Source organism: Polypterus senegalus, chromosome 10 (assembly GCF_016835505.1).
Source record: "Polypterus senegalus isolate Bchr_013 chromosome 10, ASM1683550v1, whole genome shotgun sequence".
Classification (NCBI taxonomy): Eukaryota; Metazoa; Chordata; class Cladistia; order Polypteriformes; family Polypteridae; genus Polypterus; species Polypterus senegalus.
The window spans coordinates 180,002,767-180,029,435 of NC_053163.1; the positions used below are offsets into that span (position 1 = coordinate 180,002,767).

The 26,669-nt window shown below is 40.6% G+C and overlaps 1 protein-coding gene across 2 annotated transcripts in view; it reads right to left on the reverse strand.

The window, feature by feature from the left end:
* Positions 1-272: 272 nt before the first annotated feature.
* LOC120538381 (bcl-2-like protein 1) overlaps positions 273-26,669 on the reverse strand; it is an 89,019-nt gene continuing 62,622 nt past the window's right edge. For both annotated transcript variants that reach the window (XM_039767874.1, XM_039767875.1), the window contains exon 4: positions 273-2,169. In XM_039767874.1, the coding sequence (XP_039623808.1) occupies positions 2,026-2,169 (144 nt within the window). In that variant the 3' untranslated portion in view covers positions 273-2,025. The remainder of the gene's footprint in view (positions 2,170-26,669) is intronic.

Sequence of the window (26,669 nt, forward strand, 5' to 3'; positions counted from 1 at the left end):
TAATATTTACAAAAAAACTGGGGCAAATTACACACACACAAAAAAAAATGCAGCATGAAGTTTTTAAATCTAGTAAATCAAGAAAAGCAAAAAGATTAATTAGGACACAATTACCCCCAAACAAAATATTAAAATCAGAACCAGCTGTAACATTAAAACATTACTTATATAAATAAAAAGCAATTTCTTTCTCAGAAATATGTATAAATCGTATAAGCCTTTCACCTCCACTTGGGATGGATCGCACTTTATTTATTTGTCCATTTTGCTCATTTTAATGTTTTTTTTTTTTTGTTCCCCCATGAATTCGGTCTCTTGATTTATGGAAAAGGACAAAAGGTTTTTCACTCATTCGGGTTTGCAACCAGTCAGATCAGAGAAGTTTTCATTCAGTCTTGTGGTTTGCATAGATTGGTGTACTGTTTATGACTCATTAGCACACATGGCAAAAAAGAAAGGGACAAACGATAAATGGCGTCTCTATAGTCCGGACATGGGTAGTGTTCTGACAAAAAACGTAGGCGGAAATGGAATCGTTACTGCAAGGGGCAACAATACAAAGAAAGGCATCATCTGGCGCATGTTTCACTAGTAAAATATTCTTACGTGCGAGACGAGAGACAAAAATCATCACGTGAAGCGAACAGACTTGGAAGTGGAGGTGGGAGCGTTTCAATCACGAGCCTGGACGTTGGTGATCAACTGGACGGTGAATAAACTGCCATAGTTTGTGTTCTAAGAGAGGAACAGTCATGAAACGGTGCGTTCGTGAAGTTCTTGACATAACCAAAAAAGTCTGAAAAGCCTTAGCAGAAGTGGAAATCACTATTGAAAAAGAAAAATAAAAGTGTGATGTGAAAGATTAAAACAACCTGGATACTTTAAATTCAACCTTTTCATCTTCAGATTATCATGCACGTCCTTCTAGAGCTACATTTTGAACGGCGCTTTCCATTTTTTCTCTTTTTAGTGTTGTAGTGTTCTGGATGCTGTGAGTTTGTTCCCCTCATCCTAATGAACGAGTCTTCCATCATTGCTTTGCAGTTTCATCGCCGATCTTTATATCACTGGAGAAACATTTGGCATATCTCTTACAACACTGTTTTACAATAAATCCAGATGGTATTTCAATTTGTTAGTCAGGTTACACTATTCCCTAATCCACTGGAGGGTGAAGCACAACTCCATAAGACCTTCCATTCCTAAATGCGATCTCTTATACTAAAAGAGCGACGAGCGGTCCTGGTCTACAGATTAAGTACAAAATGACTGCGCTCGATAATTTAAATCAAAATACGTTTCCACAATTGTAATTCTAAGAGCAGTTTTTTTTTTTTTTATAAATCACCTGAAGTAAAGAACATTTTAAAATGAGCAAAAGCAGGACAAAAAACTCCAGGTCTGTAAATTGCAACTCTTGAAAAGCTTAAGACGTCTGATGCTTTGGTGCAAAAATGAACATCTGTAACAGATTTGTCTGGGTAAGTTGTTAAGATGAATACTCTTAAAGAGTTAGAAAGGGCAAAAAAAAAGAAAAAGTACCCCTTGGACTTTTAGGTAGTGTATGAACTGAATGTGAAAGACAAAAGACTGCCCAACCTTTAATGTGTCCTCACATCTCAATACTTTACATTCTGCTAATCCACTCATTGCTCTACTTACTGCCTGCCCTTCTGGAAGCTCTAGACTTGTCACAGCATCGTTAGTATTAAATGTGAAGTCTTTCAAGCCACATACAGAATGGTTAAAAAAAAAAAAAATGCATCACCACCATTTACTTGCTGTACATTAAAATAAGGAATCTATATACTTTATAAAACTTTGTTTTAGGCATCATTTCTGGAATGAGACTACTGAAAATAATTTGGTTTGAGTACGAGCAAGAAGAACACAAATGAAAATTGTACATTTTTTTTTTTAGTCTTTTTCCTTTTAAACGCTACAACAAATTTTCTACTTGGCATTCCTTCAAGGTCACGGTGTGGCCATCCTTCTGCCGTCCTGTGCACCACGTCGTATTCATTTCTACAAGCGTTTGTGGAAGAAGTAGGAGCCCAGCATCAGGCCAGTAGCCAGAGTCATTCCTGCCAACAGCCACCTACTGAAACGTTCCTGGGACCTCCGGCACTCGGCAGCCGCGTTGCTCCCGTAGATTTTGGCGAACGTGTCCTGCAGAGAGAGGGAGGGGAAAAAAAAAAAAAAAAGTTTGTGGGGTGAGAAAGAGAAAAAAAATAAATAAAATAAATAAATAACCAGCTCTTTATCTATGATTAAGGAATGTTCAAAATCACACAGTCCTCATGTGACGAGTGTGATCACAGTCGAGGGCATTCATAACAATAAAATGTCCTTTTTATCTGATTAGCTAGCAAAGAAAGCTTATTCTAGATTATACTAAACACATACACATATACAGTGCATCCGAAAAGTATTCACAGCACATCACTTTTTCCGCATTTTGTTATGTTACAGCCTTATTCCAAAATGGATTAAATTCATTTTTTCCCTCAGAATTCTACACACAACACCCCATAATGACAACGTGAAAAAAGTTTACTTGAGATTTTTGCAAATTTATTAAAAATAAAAAAACTGAGAAATCACATGTACATAAGTATTCACAGCCTTTGCTCAATACTTTGTTGATGCACCTTTGGCAGCAATTACAGCCTCAAGTCTTCTTGAATATGACACCACAAGCTTGGCACACCTATCCTTGGCCAGTCTCGCCCATTCCTCTTTGCAGCACCTCTCAAGCTCCATCAGGTTGGATGGGAAGCGTCGGTGCACAGCCATTTTAAGATCTCTCCAGAGATGTTCAATCAGATTCAAGTCTGGGCAGTGTTAACCAGGAAGTCTCGTCTCGCTCATTCAGCATCAACGTGTTTCGCTGTGTAAAGAGTTAACTTTTGTGTTTATCTTTGTGCATAGTCAAGCCCTTCATTGTGACTCCAAAACGATCTGCTCCTGCTACTGCTTCAGGGGCCGTGCCCAAGCGCAAACGGAAGATGTTAACGATTGCCGAAAAGGTAAACGTTTTGGATTTGTTGAAGGCTACGATTCTTTTATTTAAAAGTAGGAAAGGAATATAAGATCTACGGCCGCAGTGTCCTTTTAACCAGGGTGCAAAACGAGTTGTAAGTGGATGTAATAAGGCAGTAGTCTGGATGGAATCTGCTTTAGGGATTTGGATTGAAGACTGCCAGAAGAAGAAGAACGGCAGTGCTACACAATCGCCTGAAGTGGCTCCTTTAAGGGCTGTAACGCTCTCCTTTGTTGTGCAGTAAAATAAAACTCATTGTTATCGGACAAGTCATCGTGTCATTGTTGGTGAGTAACCATAATTAATTTTCTACTTACAGTACTTGGTACATGTACGTACGTTTAGTGTCACTGTACACACATTTACTGTATACTATTTTTCTTGCATTGTACGTATTTATTGCTGGTGGCATGTCTATCGTAATGGATGTAACATATGTGATATCGGAGACGCTCAATATCTTTAATATTTAGGTTTTACTGTAAATAAACCGTGTGTTTACATACATAATTTCAATGAATCTTACCTAATATCTAAGAGAATACAAAGGGTTTATGATGTATAACTCTGTGGGAGATATTTATAAACAGTGTGGGAGAGTTTATAAGGGCTTAAAATATATAAAAATAACCATACAAACATATGGTTTCTACTTCGCGGATTTTCACCTATCGCGGGGGGGTCTGGAGCGCAACCCCCGTGATCGAGGAGGGATTACTGTATGTATACACACACACACACACACACACACACACACACACACACACACACTTTATATGTAATGCACAGGTGACTCATTCGCTCACTCATTCATCAACACAAATATAATTTCCTATTTAAATACGCAGGGCAGTAATTATCTGCTAAAACTTTTCTATTTGTCAATGTCAATTTTTTTATAGAGCTAATACAACATCAGTAATGCTGTAGCCAAAGAGTTTTACAACATAAAATAGGACAAACATAAATAAAATAAATAGAATAAAATACAATAAAACAGAATACAAACAGAGGTAAATTGAAAACAAAATGACTAAGAGGTGAGACACCATTGGTATTAACTGAAGGTCACAGAAAGCAAGTGAACAGAAATGAGTCTTCAGTCTCATTTTAACACAGTTTGATTTAAGGCAACTTCTTAATGTAATTAATAATGGAAGATTAATATTTAGGTTTAACACCCCCCACACATACAAAAGGAAAATTAAATAACCCAAAACCTCAAAAGAGTTGACTGGACTTTGCTAATGTTGCAGGAAAAAAAGAAAATGGCTGCCCCAGCGTTTTATTTTTGATACATTTTGTCAATATTATGCTAATTCTCAGAAACCAAGGATGCAGCAGAAGTGATTGACAGCACCAGTAACCAATCGGTTGGATGAATGACTGAAGAGGTGCTTGTCCTGGACAGGAAGACAAACAGCTGTAATCACATTTGCGGTGTACACACAGAGGTATGAAAAGGAAGCAGAAAGTCTGTGAAAGCTCAATGGTTAGCAAGCACACTGTGAAACTCAAGTACTTCACTAGAAGCAAAAAGAGAGGGAGACAGAAGTAGAGGTGGAAGTGGCCTTTACAGATCCAAGAGGAGGGTGCGGGGGGGAGGCCTGGGAAGATGGTGCAAGTTTAAACTTAATGAGCGACTCCACTGTAAAACACATCTGCAACTATGGACTCTGAAAGAGGACTCCCAGCCTGCCCTCAAAAACAGCACCCCAAACACCCACCAGGCTCCAAACGTCTTTACAAAAACATTCACATCTGCAGACTCAGAAGGGGGACTCACGATTATTTAGGATCTCCCCATCGTGGTCTTGCAGTTATTTTCTCTCCAAGCAGCTGAGAAAACCTCAACACTACACTTTCTTATACAATTGTGTTTTACAACGGCAACATCACCAAAAGTCCCAAGGAAAAGCAGCCATTGACCTAATGGAGGAATTCTTTTCTCAGGGACAAACAACAGGTTCAGGACTAAGCAACTAAAGTGATTATTTGGCTGACGTCTTTATCCAAGGGGACTTATGATAAACAAAACCAAACTGTACTTCAAATATTGTGACTTCTCCAGGTGACTTGCTCGTGGTCACACACTTGGGGGATGGAGTGCTCACTACTGTTACCGAGTTCGACATGATGGCAATGATTTGAGAGGCAGAAAACGGACACTAAGTGAAGAAATTAAGAATAATCTGTCAAGCTCTGCCCTAGAAAATGAAGCTCTTAACATGCTGCACACTGAGAGAAACAGGAAGGGATTTGCTGAAAATAAATGGATTTGGAGCCCCTCATTCCCTCAAACCCCCCCCCACTTCCCGTGGTTTATGAAGTACCTGATCTTGTGACTTGTTTATCATATAGGCGACTGGTCAGATGAATGTCTCTATTAATAAAAGTTCAGCATTCAGTGCCTTCAGGCGCCATGTGAAACACTGAGCTGGTTCTTATCTTCCCCCTCGTAATTTTAAATCTCAAATACATTTTGTTACTGTGGAGAGACCGAGACAGATATAGACCGATAAACTTTGTTCTATTTGTCCCCAGAGGGAAATCTGGCTTTTTACAGAAGCTCCTTAAATAAACAAATACATACAAAAACACTGTGATCTGAACACACAAAAAAAACGACTAATAAGGAAGAAAACTGTAACAGAAGACGGATTGGTCATACTGAACGCTGATGATTAAAGCAATGATAAAATTTATAGAAACTTGCTCTGTGTTTTATGATGGAGCTGGTGGGCACACTCATGAGCTTTTACATGTATGTACAGGTCCAACACCAAAAAATAAATAAAACAAACAAGACTGTGCCTGTAATGATTTTTATTTAACAAATTAATAAAATTAACTATGATCACCTTCAAAATAGTTCCCCTCTGAGTTGACACACAGCTGCATACAACGCTGCCAACATTCAAAGCAACTCTGCAGATCATTTTCTGAAAGGCTGTTGAGGGTCTTCGTCGTTTTTGCTTTCACATTTTCTACCGATGAAAAATGAGTTTTTTTGAGCACCGACTTGTGCCATTCACAAATCCGAGACATGCACCGTGAGCCTCAGTCAATAATGGAAACGTTTCCGTCGCAGATGTCTTCAGTTTCAGATAAAACTTCATAATAAAAATTGCTGTTTGCTGCTGCACTCCGACATTTTTCTGAACAAGGGTAAGAAAACATCTATATATTTGAACGCGGACTGAGTTAAGCAATCGTTAAAACGGGTTCTAGAACCATCTCTCTGGTTCTCCCCTCCCACTCTTAATTCCTGAGCTATAAGGTTAGTGTTATTTATTTTTTTTTGTTTTCTGGTGTCATTGTTGTATCAGCAAGTTGATGTTTATTTTGAAAATTTCAGGCTGGTTTTACATACGGAAACATTTTGGAACAACTGGTGAGGAGGGTATAAAACCATGGGATGACGATGATCTTGAGAACGGTGAGGGTTAGAATACACATGTACAGGTGTCATAAGTTTGCCAGTGAACATCCGGGCCTGTACATGTGCCTTCTTGAGCAAGGGGACCATGCAGGCACTGCAAGATTTCAATCCAGTACGGTGTAGTGCGTTACCAAAGGTGTCTTGGTGACTTTGGTCCAAACTGCCTTCAGATCATTAACACGCTCCTCCCCTTTCTCATGATCATCCTCACCCCATGCTTCAAGATCTTGCATGGAGCTCCAAACCGAGAGACCTACAAATGGCTGTCCACCAACATTTACCATTCAACCTGACAGAACTGGAGAGGATCTGCAAGGAGGAATGGCAGAGGATTCCCAAATCCAGGTGTGAAAAACTTGTTGCATCTTTCCCAAGAAGACTCATGGCTGTATTAGCTCAAAAGGGTGCTTCTACTAAATACTGAGCAAAGGGTCTGAATACTTTGGGACCATGTGATATTTCAGTTTCTTTTTTAATAAATCTGCAACAATTTCAAAAATTCTTTTATTTTTGTCTGTCAATGTGGGGTGCTGTGTGTACATTAATGAGGGGAAAAAATTAATTAAATGATTTCAGCAAATGGCTGCGATATAACAAAGAGTGAAAAATTGAAGGGGGTCTGAATACTTTCCGTACCCACTGTATATATGCTACACCGTTCCCTCTCCTACTTGGACAGAGGCAGTAGTGCTGTAAGAATTGTTTCTGGACTTCTTTAGCTCCTTCAACACCATCCATCCTCTGCTCGTTAGGGACAAGCTGAGAGAGATGGGTGTAGATTCATACCTGGTGGCATGGATCGTGGACTATCTTACAGACAGATCTCAGTAAGTGCATCTCGGGGACTGCAGGTCTGACATTGTGGTCAGCAGCACAGGAGTGCCGCAGCGGACTGTAGTTTCTCCGGTCCTGTTCAGCTTATATACATCGGATTTCCAATACAACTCTGAGTCCTGCCACGTGCAAAAGTTCACCGAAGACACTGCTATCGTGGGCTGCATCAGGAGTGGGCAGGAGAGGGAGTATAGGAACCTAATCAAGGACTTTGTTAAATGGTGCAACTCAAACCACTTACACCTAAACACCAGCAAAGCCAAGGAGCTGGTGGAGGATTTTAGGAGGCCCAGGCCCCTCATGGACCCCGTGATCATCAGAGGTGACTGTGTGCAGACCTATAAATACCTGGGAGTGCAGCTGGAAGAAAAATTGGACTGGACTGCCAATACTGATGCTCTGTGTAAGAAAGGACAGAACCGACTATACTTCCTTAGAAGGCTGGTGTCCTTCAGCATCTGCAATAATAGGAGGCAGATGTTCTATCAGACAGTTTGTGGCGAGCGCCCTCTTCTACACGGTGGTGTGCAGGAGAGGCAGCATAAAGAAGGACACCACACACCTAGACAAACTGGTGAGGATGGCAGGCCCTATTGTAGGCACGGAGCTGGACAGTTTATCATCCGTGGCAGAGCGCCGGGTACTGAGCAGGCTCTTGTCAATCATGGAGAATGTACTGCATCCACTGAACAGGATCATCTCCAGACAGATCAGTATGCTGCAGCTGGAGTATGTGAATTTCCCCTTGGGATTAATCAAGTATCCATCTATCTATCTAAACAACTTGGTGTGTTTGGAATAAGCCATCATACAAGGCCATTGGGTCCGACAATTAATAAAAACCACATCACTAACTGCAAAACTATTTCACATTACACACAGCAGAAGGTGCCATTACAGCAGGATGAAAGTCAGCTCCTTGGATTGTTTTTCTAGAGGGGTCCTAGTGGGGTGGATGGCAGTACATAAACAAATCCTGCACAGCGCGACTCAGCGTGGAGTTTCACTTTAACCTATACTTGTAAGCCTTGCATATACTGGAATGTCACAGGAGCTGCCAGGAAATCATTTCCATGTGGGGGATTACCAGTGTACCAGCCAGCAAGGGCAGCCTTTTTTTATTTTTGGTTTGTTTTACTGCAGCAGGGGTGGCAGCATTCCAGTGCCATTTCCAGCATTACCAGAGGGCAGCTTTTAACAAAATGTTTTCAAAAATAAGTTTCCGAAAAGAAATGAGAGACCAGAGGCCAGACCATCTTGAGACAGTTTCCTGTGTGGCACCTCATTTAGTTTTCATTTTACTCAAAAGTTTATTCAAATTCAAACTGTCCTCTTCCAAAACGGGCAGAACTAAAAACTAAAACAGAAGCCATTGTGTATCAACTTTAAGTGAACTGGATGTTTCAAGTGGCACTGGCGGGTGAACTAAAGTGGTAATGGGGGTCCACATTCCCTGTGCCTCCTGCACAGTTTGTACTAAATACCAAAGGCAGGCTGGCTGGCTATCCCATGTTTGAGAGGGCAGTTTGGAGGAATTCCCAGGCACAAAGCATGGCAATGGGATAACTGTGGAAGGGTATCAATACTTTTGCCACCTCTGGAAGTTTATTTTTTATTTTAAAAGACAGAAGTTGAAACTGACAAACTGGCATCCACCATTATTTTCCGTATTCCATACAGCAGACCCTTTACTTGCATATTTAGGATTTATAAAAAAAAAAAGTAAATAAATGAAAAAGGAATAATCAAAATTGGGATCCCTTAGCTAATGTTTTGCAACACACACTTTCAAGGTAACAACTGAAATCAAATGCTTCCTGTAGCTGTGAATGAGACTCCAGCAGCTCTCGACTGGCAATTTGGCCCACACTCCTTGTGAGCAAACTGCTCCAGTTTTCTCTCCGGTTTGACGATGGGCTCCTGGTCTTCACTGTGACTCTCGACTCTTTCCATAGGTGACAACTGGATTTAGTCCAGGACTCATAGCAGGCCACTTCAGAACATTCTAGTGTTTTTTCTGCAAAGCAAACAGTTTTGGCCACTCTTGGATGTTTGTTTTTGGTTTTTTATCCTGTTGGAGGACATGAGACTGAGAAAAAGATTTCTGAAACTGGGCAGTACGTCTTGCTCCAGAATACCTTGATAATTTTTGTATGCCACTGTACCCTACACAGCTTTAAGGCATGCAGTGCCAATGGCAGAATAGCAACCCATAACATTAATGAACCAGACTGCAAACTAAGTGCTCAGCTGGACAAGGACATATTGCTACCCTTTAAAATGCAATATGTGGTCCAGTCAGTCATTTACCAAACGTGAGCTCAAGGGAATTGTACTGGGTAAGCAAAATCTGCCAAAATTGGAGCTCATGTGGATAATCCAGTAAGTGTGTGCCAGAGGCTAATCCGGGGGGGTTCTGGGGTAGCAGAAATTCTCAAATGAAGTTCCATTATGGCCAATGCTTGCCTTCAATAAATGCAGAATTACTTTAAAATGATCCAGCTTAGACAAAAGGGACTTCTAAACCCTCGTCACAACATGATCTCTCCTTTTTGCCTTCATTTACATAATCTTAACAAGTTGTCAAGTCTAGTACAAGCACCTGTGACCATCATGACACACTGCTGCAGGTTAGACTTTGTCAGAACTCATGGGGTTGGACTTGAGTGTGCAATAGTTGACAACCAGCAAGTGTTTAGCCAGAGGTCCAAAGCATGCTAGGGGTGTTCAGTAAATGTATCTACCCGAGTATAGGGAGACGTCAAGCAAAATTACATGTTTTCATTGGCTAACTAAAATGATTACAATATGCAAGCTTTCGAGGCATCTCAGACCCCCTTCTTCAGGTAAGATTTAATTCATACCTGAGTATGACAGAAAGTAGCAAGTGTGCTGAAACAAGTCTGGTCATTTGTGACATCACTCAAGGTTACTCATGCACAGTGCGAGTCTAACATTCCAAGAGACAGGTTGTCAGGAGGGTCCCGTGAGAATCAAGAAAGTGCAGATTTGGAGCAACGTTCAGCGAAAATCTCTCTCACAAAAGAACGGAAAAAGCCAAAGGAAATCCATGAATGCATAACTGCAATTTATGGCGAGTCTGCCCCATCATCCTACAAAATAAAATTCTGGAGCAATCAGTTTAAATGGGGTAGAGCAGTGGCAGTCAACCTGATCCCTACCGCCCACTAGTAGGCATTCCAGCTTTCATGGTGGGCGGTAGCGGAGCAACCAAACGGCGCTGCAATTATATATTAAATCGACAGAGGTACCCAGCATTTGTTACTCTGTCAACACATTCATCATTTCAACGTACAAGGAGCTACGATTACTACATCCCGATCTGACTCCCAACGGCTGTTGTTGGAACCACATATCTTTCAACATTACGGTCTGACAAAAACCTCACGGGATCGTGATAGCCAGCGCCTTGACTGACCATCCACGTCCAACGTACGCTGTGCTGTCCAGCGACCGGAACGCCTGATCCTGCCTGACCAACGCCAGGAGATGAGAAGGATGTCTCGCATACCAGATCGGAAAAGCGTGCAGCCTTCCAAAAGTCGCGACCACGCAACAGACTTCAAGCACATAAGTTTTGTTCATGTTACATAAAGTGAAGCTAAATCGTTACGTAATCGAAACTAAAGTCAGTACGTAATGAAATTTCTGAGCGCAAGCACGTGCTTACAGCTTCAAACAAAATATTGTGAAATATCGTGAGCCAATGTCTTAAAAAAAAAAAAATACGCACGCGGCTATTTGCCAGAGTATCTGAAGATGGGTTTCGTAGAATCTGTTGCAAATTAAAACACATCCAATGTGTTTATTGTGCCATAAAACATTATCTAATGAGGCAATGAAGCCAAGTCGATTGCGAGAACATCTTTCTACAAAGCATCCTAATGACAAGGACAAGCCCATTGAATATTTTCAGGAAATACAGAAAAATTTCAAAATCGTTCAACTATCGTTGCATCATTTAACAACATACAACGAACGAAGATGGATTAATTGCCACTTATCGCATTTCACAATTAATTGCAAAAAGTGGTAAAAGCTATAATATTGGAGAAACTGTAATAATACCCTCTATAAAAGAATTTCTCAACAGTAATGCATCAGGATATACCTCAAATTTTAAAAACGTTGCCCCTAAGCGATAGCACAGTAAAGCGACAAATTGATGAAATGGCAGTTAATGTTGAAAACAAACTTAAATATTCTCCAAAACTCTTCATTTTCCATGCAATTGGACAAATCTACCATTGCAGATAATGATGCTTTATTGATGGCATATGTACGCTATTTTGATCAAAACAATACGAGAAGAAATGCTATTCGTAATAAATCTCATCACAGATACAAAGGGATTATCTATATTTAATACTGTGAGAACATACTTTACAAAAAATAATATTCCTTTGAATAATATTGTTGCATGCCCTACTGATGGAGCACCATCAATGGTAGGTTGCTATCGTGGATTTGTTGCTTATTTGAAGCAGGAAGTGCCAAATGTTTAATGTATTCATTGTGTGGTGCACAGACAACATCTTGTAGGAAAACATCCAAATACAAGTCTCCATTCATCATTAACTATAATAATTCGAGCCGTAAACAAGATCAAATCCAATGCAAAGAATGATAGAATGTTTCGGCAGCTTTGCCAGGACAATAATGAAGATTTTATTAAGTAAATTTCGCACACAGAAGTTCGGTGGCTGTCAAAGGGTACAGATATTTTCAAGAGATTTAACAATGTCAATTTGCAGCTTCAAGGAGCTAATAAAGCTCTTATAGGTTGCCAAAGTATTGTGCTATTATTTATTGACAAACTTGAACTACTTCGTCATAATCTATTGAAGAGAGAATTTCAGTTTCCTCAATTATTATCTATAAAAGATGATGTAACTCCAGAGGATATTGACAGATTCAGTAGCCACCTCAATGAACTTAAACTGGACATGGAAAAACGATTTGAAGATATTTTGAAATTGAAGGTATATGACTGGATGAAAAATCCTTTTATCACAAATATTGAAGAGGCTGATACAACTTGTCAAGTAGAACTGTTAGAAAATTATATATGATGAAGAAAGTAAACATAAATTCGACAGTGGTGGATATGAAAACCTATGGCAAAATAAAAAAAATGCCGGTCATATATCCAAATATGTGGAAAATGGTATTCAGTTTATTGATGCCTTTCCCTACCTCATGTGTGGCAGAAAAGTAATGAGACTGGCAACACTGCAAGTGATCTGGCAACGCTGCGCTGTTGTCCTTGATAGAGCACGTGTATCAGTACCCTCCCATAGCTCAGTGCGAGTTTCAACTCCTTCCGTTAGCTACGTGATTTTTGTGACTGCTATTAGCGAAGTTGTGTTTTTGGTTGTGCGTCACGCAAAATGGAACAGCGGAATTTGGAGCAACGTTGTGCCATTAAATTTTGTGTTAAGCTTGGAGACAATTGTGACATTTGAAAAGTTAAAACAGGCCTATGGGGAACATTCTTTATCCCGAGCTCAAGTTTTTCACTGGCACAAATCATTTTTGGAAGGCAGAAAACACTTTGAGGATGAACACCGTTAAGGAAGGCCTTCAACTTCGAAAACCAATGAAAACATCGAACGTGTGAACACTCTTGTGAGATCAGACCGTCGTATAACATTAAGAATGTTGAGTGAACAATTAAATTTGAACAGATTTACCGTTCATCAAATTTTGACTGAACATTTGCACATGCGTAAGGTCTGTGCCAAAATGGTGCCGGAAAAAACCTCACAATTGAGCAGAAGGACAATCGAAAAAACAAGTGTCTTGATCTTCTTGACAGAATCGCTAATGAGCAAGATTTCTTTAGTCGTGTGATCACAGGTGATGAATCATGGATTTTTGAATACGATCCTGAGACCAAGAGGCAAAGTCAGGAGTGGCACACTGCAAACTCTCCTCAACCAAAGAAAGCTCGAATGAGCAAATCGAAGGTCAAATCAATGAGGATTTGTTTTTTTTGACAAAAAGGGAATCGTCCACAAAGAATTTGTTCCTCCAGGACAAACTGTCAACCAAGTTTTTTTATAAAGATGTCCTTGAAAGGCTCAGAAAAAGGGTCATTCGCATGAGACCAGACACTGCAGACAAATGGATGCTCCATCATGACAACGCCCCATGTCACACTGCCCTCTCCATAACAGAATTTTTGACCTCAAGGCATTCCTGTGGTTCCCCAGCCCCCTTATTCACCTGACCTCAGTCCGTGTGACTTTTTCCTTTTTCCTAAACTGAAAAATGTCCTCAAAGGACGTCATTTCGGGACTTTAGAAAACATCCAAAAGAGTGTAACGGACATGCTGAAGACCATACCGGTTGAAGACTTCCAGCGCTGCTACCAACAGTGGGAACAACGTCTCCATCGGTGTGTAGCTGCCCAAAGGAACTACTTTGAAGGGGATAACATTGATGTTTGAAAAAAATAAAAACTTTGGTAAATAAAAAATCAGTCTCATTACTTTTCTGCCACACCTCGTATCTTGTGGAATCAGGATTTAGTGCTGTTAATCATACTATGACCAAAGAAAGAAACCGCCTGAACATTTCCTAAAGGGGAGACCTTTGTTTGTTTCTCACAAAAATTGAACCGGATATTCAATATTTAGTTTCCCAACATCAGCCTCAGGGATCCCACTAATACTAATGTAATTTCTATGTATGCAAAGTATAAATAAAAAGATAGATTTAACTATAGTAAGTTGTTTTATAAAGATTTATTCTGCCAAACTTAGCGAAAATCCGACAAAGTACTTGGTAAGTAATTAATATTATATGCTTTAACTTGCTGTAACTCTGTTTATAAATTTTATAAAGTAAAGTTACTTACCTACTTTATAAATCACCATTACTGTGGAACCGGTGGGTGGTTAGAAAATTTTACTACTAACAGGAGATACAAAAGAGGGCGGTAGGCATAAAAAGGTTGACTACCCCTGGGGTAGACAGTCCATTGACGAGGACCCTCACGCTGGACGGCCTGTGGAAGCAACTTCCACAGAAATGTGCAAGAAAGTTGAGCATTTCGTTTTGTCAGTGAGATGAACTGAGGTTTCCCAAATAGCTGAAGAATCGGGCATCACTGCAGGTACATTTTGGAAAATAATTCATGAAAAGTTGGGCATGTCAAAGGTCAGTGCAAGGTAGGTTCCAAGAATACTGACCTCATGTCAAAAGGCCATGAGGCTCCAGTACTGCCAGGTGAACTTGGAGATGCTCTATCAAGACCAAGTGAACTTTTTTCATTGTTTGGTGACTGGAGATGAGACTTGGGCCTATCACAGAGATCCCAAGTCCAAAATAAAGTCACCAACCACCCCCAAAAAGTTCTAAGACAGAAAAATCTGCACACAAAGTCATGGCAACTGTCTTCTGGGATGATACTGAAGGACTTCTGCTTCTGGAGCTCATGCCACACAAGATAACCATAACCGTGGAGAGTTACACAAAAATAATTGCTTTGCGGTAGTCAATCAAGGAGAAAAGACGAGGAAAAAACTCACAGCAGGCACACTGCTTCTTCACGACAATGCGCCCGCCAGTTCATATTCATGTCAATCACAGGCCTGTCGTCAGAGAATGTGGGTTCCAGCAGCTGAACCATCCACCCTACAGTCCTGACCTGTCATCCTCAGATTATTTCCTTTTCTAAGTTTTGAAGAAACCTCTCCATGGACACCGGTTTTCAAGTGATGAAGACGTCAGGGCAGTTGTGACCTCTTGGTTTGAAGGTCAAACAGAAGAAAGTCATTGCAGGAAAAGTATGGAGCTATCAGGGGACAATCAGGATGAAAAATAAAACATTTTTAGAAAACTCCTTTCCTATTGAGGTAGATAAATTATTGAACACCCCTCATACCATGGCCATAAACAGAAGAGTCCAAGCAAATTTACAAGAAATATGAAGAAAAACAGAGATGAGCAATGGCAACAGCAATAAACTACGAAAACAGCTACTCTAAAACGTGCAAACAGGCCGAGTAATGGCTGACGGAACTTTAGAATCATCACAGATATCTGCCGGACATCTAGTCTTTGATGAGTCTGTGAGAAAGAGGAGAAAAAAAAAAAAAAAAGAGAAATGCTCTTCCTTGACTAGCTACCAAAATCCATCAACCTTGTGATGCTTTTGTGGCACAACAGAAACTTTGCTGAGAAGTCAAGTAAATCGCCAACCACCGCCTCTCCTAGTCATGTCATTCAAACATCCTCAAGGCATTGAACTCCAATTGCAGTCATGTAGTGTGACTTTGACCTTATTAGTAATGATGGGTAGTAAACGCCTAATCATTTCACTGCTTCAGTAACTTTCAAGTTGTCACTGGAAAAGAAATCTACTAGAAAATCTTCTGCAAACTTTCTTCTTTCATTTGCTTTGCACCATCACATCTGGTGAAGGCTAAATGCAACTTGAAATGCTGTAATGCATTATTGGATGGCCTTCCACGGACTGTCTTAAATTAAAAGTGGAATTCCAAAAAAGCAACAGAGAGTGTACCTGCTTTGAAGAAACTGTGCTGGCTGTTGATTTGCAGAACTCCTCAGACCCAAAGGAGCCCACTTACAACTTTTTGAGCAAGAGGGAAATCACAGGGGTGTGTGTGGGGCGTGGGGAGTCCAGTGGGGTGCTACCCAGTGGTCTGACCCCAGTGCAGTTCACACGAACACACACACGATCAAAGGTTTTAGAACACCTCATTTTTTCCAGTGTTTCTTCAAATTTGTCAGTTGAAATGCAACAAAGTGTAAAATAGTGAAAATTTTAAGTTTAGGTTAGTAAAAACTGGAAAAAAAAATTCAAAATATTACAAATGGGTGTTCTTCAGGGAACAACTAATAAATTACAACAAACAGATGTTCTGTGGAAATTAAATTAAATTAGGCCTTAGAAGTTGAAGCAAACAATTTGAGTAGGTGTCCCAGCTTTGGTTGATTACTTAAAACACCTCTGGCTGTCTTCAAGCAGAGCTGGAACAGACTGTGTTACTAAACCCTCTAAAGTACGACCTGGGAAATATTGCACTGTATAATGACAAGAGAACGGCAGTTAGCAAATGCAATGAGACTGCATTATTACCTTCAGAAGAGTAGGCCTTTCAGTTAGAGAAACAAAAAAAAAAAAAATTCAGTGGCAGAGTCCAATGGTGTCCTCCACAATCCAAAGGCAATTGGAAACTGGAAGACACTCTGATAGGAGGAGACCTGGCAGAGCCAAAGTCACAAGCCAATCAGAAGACAAGATTCAGAGGGTCACCAGGTGCTTCACAGCACAACAGCTTCAAGCACTGCTTAACAGTGCAGGTTGAACAAAGCAAGTGTCTGTTTGTACTGCAGGTTTGACAGGGCGAGGGCCGGTAAGAGAGCCATTTCCTTAAATTTCCTTAAAGGATAAAATACGGCCTGGAAATACCGGCTGTGCATGACTGCGGACTGGAAGACAGCCTTATGGACTGATGAATCCAAATCTGAAATCTTCGGTTCATCACGCAGGGTGTGTGTATGCTGTCCAGTTGGTGAAAGGATGGGCCCTCAGTGTGTGACACTACCAGTCAAACAAGGAGGAGGAAGTGTGACGGTCTGGGGTTCTTTTCCTGGAGGCAGAGTGGGTGACGTGCACAGAATGTCCTTTATAAACACTGATTTTTGAAGATTGATAGTAAATGTTAAACACTGTTGCCACAACCTCTTATTGGTGTAAGTTAAGTGCAACTGATAAGACCAATGTCATTAATCGTCCATAAACAGCAATAAATTATAGCCTCATTCTGTTCATCTGCTGGGGAAATTTGTATTGCTCTAAATAAAAATTATAAAAAAAAAAAAAGACGCGCGCACACACACACACACACACACAGCAGGGACTGTCACTGTGAATGTTAGGGGCTTCCCAGAAGTTTAGAAAAGCACGCAGAAGGTGATAGAAATGAAAGCAACACCACCTCTATAAAGGTTTCATAAAATCATCCCAAGTATTTATAGTAGTTAGAGACACTTAAGCGCGTCATCTTCAAAACTAAAAGTTTACCTTAAAGGTTAAGGTCTCCTTAGCTGAACACATAATAAATGAATAAGCCAGCACTACATTTACCCTTACAAGGGGTGTGATGGCTTGGATATGTAGAGGACACTTCTAGAAACTGACCCAAAAAAAAAAAAAAAAAAAAGGCAAACGCATTTGCTTCGGGGCGGGGATTTCTCAGAAAGCCGTATTTCTCAAAAAGTGAAATACCAAGAAAAATAATGAAGGCCAAGTGTTGGTCGAAAGATAAACCTTTTGTCACTTGCTGCTCTATCAAGCAAGAGTCAAAGAGGTTTTGCCTGCGTCCTAAGCATTTTAAGTTGCTCTGTTAAGTGTGGACTTTACCACTTTCTGACAAAGTAGTTAATGATCTACGATTAACTACCAAAAAGCCAACAACTCTGTGGAAGCGGAAAGCATTAAATCTTGCAGGGCAGTCACAGATTGCTCATACGGGCAAACCATTGTACGCTAACTGCACGGTCAGTAAAACCAAATTCAGCTATAATAAACCCACAATGTCAATGGACTACCCCCCAAGTCAAAGGATTCTGGTTTAACTGTATCATTTTGATCCTGGGGTAAAAAATGGCAATAGTATAATGAAACTTCTTACCCCTAAAGTGAAACCGAATTCTGGGTCCAGAAGTATTGAAACTAAACCCTTGCATCTTCTGCTCTTATTTCACAGGTGGAAAGTAACATTTTAGCTTGAACAAGCAAAATATCCACAGGGTGGTCGGAGAGATGCACACCATACAAAACCCAAAACAGTTGTTTAGGATCGCTCTATATGTGGAAACTACTAGCCTAGAAAAACCACAATGAACAATGTGAATATTTCATTCCTAGGGGTTTGTTTCCTGCCCTGTGCTGGCTGGGATTGAATCCAGCAGACCCATGTGACCCTGTACTTAGGATATAGCGGGATTGATAGAGGATAGATGATGATGGATAGATGATAGATAGATACACACATACACACCTTGATGAATAATGAAAGATGAGAAACCTAGCTTAATAGGCACCTACATATGGAAACCAAACAATGTGCCTTTAATAAAAGGGGCTGCGACTTCAGTCCATGTCAACTTCCCAACTTACATGTAGGGCAGATGTACAGAAAATAGGAGGAGGCACAAACAGTAAAACTACTACTAGTCTTGTCAGATGTAGAGTACAGGGAGTTTCTTTCTTACATGTCCAGTCAGCGTGCAGCACATTGCCACTCTAATAGAAGGCATCAAGATGCAGAGCCTCGAGCTTTTTCTCCAATCGATAAGACAGAACGATGTTAAAGGAATCGCCCACATGCAGCTCACTAGGCCTCTATGACTGTTCCAATGCTCCATTTTGGTTGAGCAACATGATATGCCTACTGGTCATGTGGCAGATGCAGTAACAAATTAAGGTTGGTTAGGGGAGGGCACACACACACACAGCTAAGGCATAGACTCTTATTAAAAAAAAAAAAACAACCTTTGTTTAATGTCCACAGTGCAATATTTCAATTTCACTTTATTCTCATTTGGCACACTCCCATCAGCCCAGCACCATATGCTGTAATTACAAACAAACATTAAGAAAAAAGAAACGTGCAACATAAACACAAGAGAGTGTTATAATTGGAAAGATACAGGATTTAAATCAAACCAAATAGTTTTACTTCAGCGCCTGCTTCATGAAGCAGCATTTCCACAAGGTGTCCATAAAGGACCACATTGCAGCAGGATGGGTGGAGGAGGCCTTTGTTCTCCATGAATTAGCTGTCAGATATGTGACATTTCTTCAACTCAATTAGTGGTGTAATCTGGTGGAGTGACAGATTGCAAGGGTGGCTCCGTGGACAAAACAAGGAGCATTTTAGTTTAAGAAAACACTCAGACAGGATTATGTCAATTTGTATCCCACAGTCGTGAAGCGAGTTATTAGAATGAAACGAAGTCCTGGACAGTCGGGCCTAGAGGGGCAGCAGAGTTTTACACACCTTCATTTAACTTGTTGAAGCCCTGTACACCCAGAATAAGTCACAGCACAAGTGCAAGAGAGGGGTCTGCAGCTCACTTTCTCTTTTTTAACGAACCATGAAGCCAACTTAGGAATTTGTTAGAATTTGCTTACTGATTTAATAAAACAGGAACAGTTAGCATATTAGCAACAACATCCAGCAGACTGTTAACCTTTAAAGCCCCTGGAAACACTTAGTCATCCATTTAATTGTAGTTTTAGGATTGTGTTTCCTTTTCTGAGGTAGCCCACCAAAGCAAAACAGATAAATAAAGCAAATAGCTGTGGTAAGCATACCATGGAAAACTAAACCCATACAGCTTGTTCTAAAAGCCAGGCCATCATCGGGGAGGGAGTACCAATCAGACAAGCTGGTGGTCTGTGCTTTTCTTTAAGATTTTAATCTAGTGCTCAAAGCGGTCAACGAACTGTACACTTGATTTTAAATCCCGCATTTCCTATCGAAAATAAGCACATTGAACCAACACATCTCAGTGAGCCACTGGATGGTCTGCCAGACAGACACAGCTAAGAAACCTGAAGTTACTTATCCATGCTACTGTTCATGGAAGGCGTGCAACCAGCACCTCTGCGGCTGTTGGGCGATAAAACCTCTCCACCACCTCTCCCCTCCTCAGAGGTCTGGCGGCTTAAGTCATGTAGTGGGATGCCAGCCTAAGAGTTGCAGAACACCCAACCAAGCACAAAAAATATGGCAAAGCAGACACATTTTGGTAGCCAGTCAGAATTATTTGACACCCAGGAAGTGTTAAATTGTAATTACAGAATTTTACATTTATATTTTTACATTACATAAATCATTTTTTTAACTTGTTTCATTCTGATTTAATAAGCTTATTTTTCAATGCAATAGACACACATTACCAACTTGTACCTTTGATTACCTCCACACCTCACCAGACCTTTGCTTCGAGTTCAGAGGGGAGATGAACCCTGGTCTCCTTGTGCTATGTGGGAGCAGCACCTCCATGCCACCCAAGTAAAATGTGTGAATCTTTATGTTTGGTATTGAGTTTATGTAGTATATTTTAGTTACTGAAGAGAAAAATGCCAAAAAGAACAAAATGAGTAAGTACACACGGTCAATCAGGTAGTCCATGAGGATATATCCTTTATCAATCCTGTGCTGAAATCTCACCAAGATAAGAGCCCCATTCCATCACTCATTAAAATTCAAAGCTTATATTTATGAAATGACAATACTAGTTTGCTTAAAGGATAGTTAAATACTTGCAGCATATCCCTATTTTAAAATTGCAGTTACTGTTAGCATTTATATACCTGAATTATATTACAGAAAATTACACAATATCAGGGGTACTTTTACTAAAAAGACACAGAATGGGATTTCCATTTTTGTTGGGGTAGTGAACAGGTATGGAGTATTGTGGGAATTCACTGGTATTGCTACAGAATACAAAAAGTCCAGTATTGTGACATCACTAACAGGACAAGAAATGCAAACTTTTTTTATTTTACTGGTTTTATTAAGACACACTCATGTTATAGTACGTGTGCAATAATGTCCAATCATGTACTGTGTACAGCTTACATCTTCTGCAGGTTATGGACCACAATTTTAACCCATGAATCACCAGCACACCAATTTTTTATTCATTTTTTTTTTTTAAACGTAGACCAGGGTGTTAGACCTCTTAAAATACAAGTACTGCTGGAACACTGCTTAACAATGTAGACCTCATCAATCAAATACAAAACTAAGGAGACGTGCAAATATTCAATAGTGGGCCTAGAATGATTAAAAACTAGTTTTAAGCTTAAGAATAATAATATTTGGTGTTATGGCGATGTTAGTTTTTTATTTTTAATTTGCTTCCTTTTTTATATAGGAATACACACACACACACACACGCCACCAGATGGAGCTCCAGAGTACTGAACAGCAGACCATTCAGCCAAACACAATTTCAGATAAAATGTTTAATATACAAGAAATTCCCTCACCAGGTTAAATCAGTTCAGCACAGTAATAACTTTTCACCTTCACTCTCATTCCGTGATGCAGATTACGTGGTGTCTCTTACGCCAGACCCTGCAATACTTCCAGGGCCAAACGCATTGCACATCAGAAGCACATCTGTGCCTGGTGGAATTCCTCCAAAGCAGCTGAAGTACCCCAACAGGGCCGTCTCTCAGGACTACTTCTCCCAATATGCTTTGCGATTATACAAATCAGAGTTCCACCAGAGGGATGCTGGTGCCACCCTGTGTATAGGGGAAAATACATGGCCCCCAGAAGCAGCCTCCCTCTGTCCTTCCGTCATGACACACTGAATGGGAAAGGTACAAGCAACTAACCCAGCCGGATTGCCCATCCATCCACATCCTTCCATTACGGCCTCCTGGTCGGGGAAGGAATTAACTTCAATTCACTTCACCAGTCCATCCACTCCAAGACTTACAATACATACCGGTCAAAAGTTTTAGAATGCCTCCGTTTTTCTTCAAATTTTATCAGTTGATATGCAATGAATGACCTGTAATGGTGAACAGGTAAGCAGTAAACTGTCAAATTTAAATAAAGTTTAGGGTTAGCAAAAACAGTGGCAAAAAAAAAGGTAATTTGTGAATATTACAAGTTGGCCCTCTTCAGGGAACAGATGTTCTGCAGCACTTCAAGCAAATTACGCCTTGCAAGTTGAAGCAAACAGTTTGCACAGGTGTCCCAACTTCTGTTGATTACTTAAACCCCTCTGTCTGTCTTAAAGCAGAGTTGGAACAGACTTTGCTACTACGCCCTCTGACAATATTCCAGTGATAATGGCAAGAAAACAGCAATTAACAAATGGGATGAGACGAAAGCATCATTCTCCTCAGAAGTGAGTACAGTGGTGTCCTAAACAATCCAAAGGCAACTGGAAGAAACTCTGATTGGAAGAGACCTGGCAGTGCCAAAGTCACAAGCCAATCGGGAGACAAGGTTCTGAGGATCACCAGCTTGCGTGATAATTGGCTCACAACAGCACAACAGTTTAACTGTGGCCGAAAAAAAAGGCAAGTCTCAGTTTGTACTGCAGGTTTGACAGGGCGAGTGGCAGTAAAGAGCGCCATTTCCTTAGGACAAAACAGGGCTTTGAAATACCGGCTGTAGGTACTGCGGACTGGAAGAAAGTCTTACGGACTGATGAATCCAAATCTGAAATCTTTGGTTCATCGGGCAGGGTGTGTCTATGGTGTCAAGTTGGTGAAAGGATGGACCCTCAGTGTGTCACACCAACTGTCAAACATGGAGGAGGAAGTGTGATGGTCTGGAGTTCTTTTAGTGGAGGCAGAGCTGGTGACTTGCACAGAGCGACTACCATTCTGATTCACAAGGGTTACCACAGCATTTTGTAGTGCCATGCAATAGGTCTATGTCTAGTAGTTCAGAGGGTTCTTCCTACAGCAAGGCAAAGGCCCAAAACATACTTCCGGAACTATACTAAAAGAAATTAACACATCAAAACATGGAAGCCTGGCCAACACAGTCTCCTGACTTAAAACCCACCAAGGTAGTTTGGGATGAACTGGACAGAGAGGCGAAAGGAAAGCAACCTACAAGTACATCACATTTGTGGGAAGATCTTTTTTTAACCAATATTTGAGTTCCCTTATAGATGCCATGTGTGTGTTTGGGTGTTATATGAGCAAAAGGTGCTACTATGACGAAATCAAAAAGTAACTTAAAGGATTCCTCGACTAGTGCGGCACAGTGGTAGCGCTGCTGCCTCGCAGTAAGGAGACCCGGGTTCGCTTCCCAGGTCCTCCCTGCGTGGAGTTTGCATGTTCTCCCCGTGTCTGTGTGGGTTTCCTCCGGGTGCTCCGGTTTCCTCCCACAGCCCAAAGACATGCAAGTTAGTTGTGCTGGCGATTCTAAATTGTCCCTAGTGTGTGCTTGGTGTGTGTGCGTGCCCTACGGTGGGCTGGCGCCCTGCATGGGGTTTGTTTCCTGCCTTGTGCCCTGTGTTGGCTGGGATTGGCTCCAGCAGACCTCCATCACCTTGTAGTTAGAATATAGCGGGTTGGATAAAGGATGGATGGATTCCTCGACTTATTTTATTTGCCATTGTTTATGTGTTCTATGCATTGATTTCATGATACATTAAGACATTAAACTGTGTGCATTTCCATAAAAACTGAAGTATTCTAAAACTTTTGACCAATATTGTGCATATATTCAAACACACACACACTCAATGAGCTTCTGTCGAAAGCAACAGATCCCCACGGCCCGTATAAAGTTCTTTCTAAACGTTAACCGTAAAAAACCTAACCTCATTCTTTAACTTCACATCCTCCAAACTGCCCTTTAATGTTTTTAAAGCTGAAGGGTCAGGCTGTAATGCCAAATCAAAGAGAACAAACAAAGTGTAAGGCAAACTGAAGAGCCTTCAGAAGAGAACTGTACTTCCTGAAATGCAGTTGCTGAGTAACCAGCTCCAGTAAAACGGCATGTGGGACAGACGTGCCCCTCTGCTGACAGCAAATAAGATTGTAAAGGCTTGTCTCGGCATGTTAGTAGGGCTGGGGCTCTTTTAAGCAAAATAAAGAAGTAAAAAAAGTCTTTCACAAAAGAATTACAAAAAGGCGTTTACTGTGTGGGACACTTTGGCCTTCTAAATTCCTCGGTGTATTGCATACACTCCAAGAAATGGATCCTGCTGGATCATGTGGGCAATTCCAGCTCACGCTGGGCAGGCTTAAAGACTGCGTGATGCTGGCTGCTGAAGCTGCCACTATTGGTTTGTCAACACTGTGCTCTAATCCTGAGATATGGAAACCCAGGACCCTCAACCTGAAGCATAATAAATTCAGCCCAACAGTTTCTGCTTCAGACAAGGAGCTGGAACAATGGCAAGGCAACAAAAAAAAAAAAACTGCTACTTGTGTCTCTAATAGGTCAAACATACGAAGCCAGGATTAAATTTAAATCCTTCAAACAAGGCACACAATGAAGACCGAGTAGATGTTGTGCAACCACAGTGACCGATGTACTTAAAATATGAGCATAGCAAAATGAGAAGAAAGTTCAAGACTACTGTTTAGAAGGGCACCCGCCACACTCCAATTTAAGGTGATGAGCACAGTAAAATAAAATATCTAAGATGGAGTGCTGGCTGTGATAATTCATTCGGAAGTCTGCAAACTGGATTTCCTGCTGCTTTAAGCGTCTCATTAATTTGGAGACACCGAGAGGACATTCTGACTGCTAAGACGCCACACTCACAGACGCTTGCACAAGCTTATTTATCAGAAGTAAAATTCACAATCGTTTTCTAACAGGAACATATTGTCCTCCATCTGGCTTCAAGCTGTACTGTGCTTGATGTTGGAAAGGTCAGCAGGCTGTGGAAGCCCAGCAAAGTCACATGGTGGGTTTAACTGATAGAACAGCATGGCCAGATCTGAATTAACCAAAGGTTGTGTTGGTTTAAAAAAAAAATATGCCTACTCAAGGTTCAGGTTTCAAAACTGAGCAGACACACACATCAAATGATCTCAATTTAGTGGCTTCATTGACAACAGCTCCACAACTTTATAAAAGGAAAGAATAAGAACTCTGAGGGCAAGCTTGTAACAGAGGGTGTTACAGTTATACCGATTTTGTACATGGGTGGGAGTTTTCTTACTTAAGGTCTCATTTATTGAACACAGTGCATTGATTTAACCGTTTTTACATCAAAAACCAGGAAAACGTGTACGCCAAAAAAAGATTTACAAAACTGAATGTACACACATTTCTACTCAAATCAATCTTGTAAATACAATGAAGTGAATGCACTTCGATCCTCACCCCGAGACTATGGACTATGCTAATTAACCTCATACATATGCAAATCACAATCCTTCAAGACCTTCATTGGCTGGGAGAGCCACCTGACATATCCAGCCACTGCCAATTGCAGGACTTCCAGAATTCTGCGCTCAGTGCACCATAACACCTCTCTCCTCTGCATGCTGGGGGTCGGGAAAAGCCTAAGAAACTGAGATTTCAGCAGGTTACCACAATCACGCGGCACACATCATGACAGGACTGTGGCTACAATGAGTAAGTAGTGTAGGCCATATTAAAAACACCGAGGGTTCAGCCAGTCTAACCTTTAGAAATGGAAAGCCGACAAACTGGTGAGATGACAAAAAAAAAAAAAAGTTCAGTGTACATACACAATATTGGCCATCTTAAAAGAGAACTAAAAAATACACTCGCATGCATCACTTTTAAGGTTTAATATGTTTTTTGCATCATTGTACATTATATCGGATCAGTGAAACACATTATTATATGCACATGGTCGTCATTTAGCTGTTTTGCCATTATTTCCCTACTTGATCACGAGGGTTGTCATTTCCCAGTTACTCTACGATGTTGCGTATGGGAATGTAGTTGAAATACAGGACCTGGTCACTATCAGAATTTTACATGCCTACTTCCATGTATGCAAAGGTTTACCTTCAACTTGCTAAGGTGAGCTACTGAATGCAAAATATACCCAAACCACTACTGACAAAAAAAAAAAAAGGGGGCATAGGTCAGTAAGGGGTTGAGATGACTAAATGCTTCAAATCTCAATATACTAATGTTAAAATCTGTGTCCATCCACCTAACCCATGTACCATTTCATGTTAGCAATCTTGCACATGCTATCAGTCCATCTCATGCACATTTGTAATACTCCATTTCAAACCACCTCCAGGCACTTAATAGTTTGATGATCTTTCCCGTTGAAGCCCCAAGTATATTGGCAAAACATTTAGGAAAATGACTTAACACATGCAGAGGGTGTCCCTGCTGTTATGCATCACTTTCCATAGGAGTTCATTTCCAACAATTTCTTTACACAAATATTCCCCAAGTAACAAGTTGCCGACTCCAAAAAGACAAACATCTCACAACACCACATTTAAAACTAATTTTAATGACAATACACAGAAGAACCAAAAAATCTGAAATCGCTCGTAAAAATGGCGCATATCAAGGTCAAGGATATATTAAATAGCGATCTGTTGGTGTGTGAAATGCAGAAGATCTGGACAGGTGTAAAGATCTGAATGACTTCAATAAGGGCCAAATCCTTATGGTTGACAACTGGGTCAGAGCCTTTCTGAAATGGTGCCTGCGGTCAGCTTCGGTGAGTACTTACCAACAATTGTCTGAGGAGGGTAACAAAAAATGCTGACGAGGTGCTGGGCAGCCAAAATTCATTGATGTGGAAGGTTGAACAAAAAACAAAAAACAAAAACAAACATGA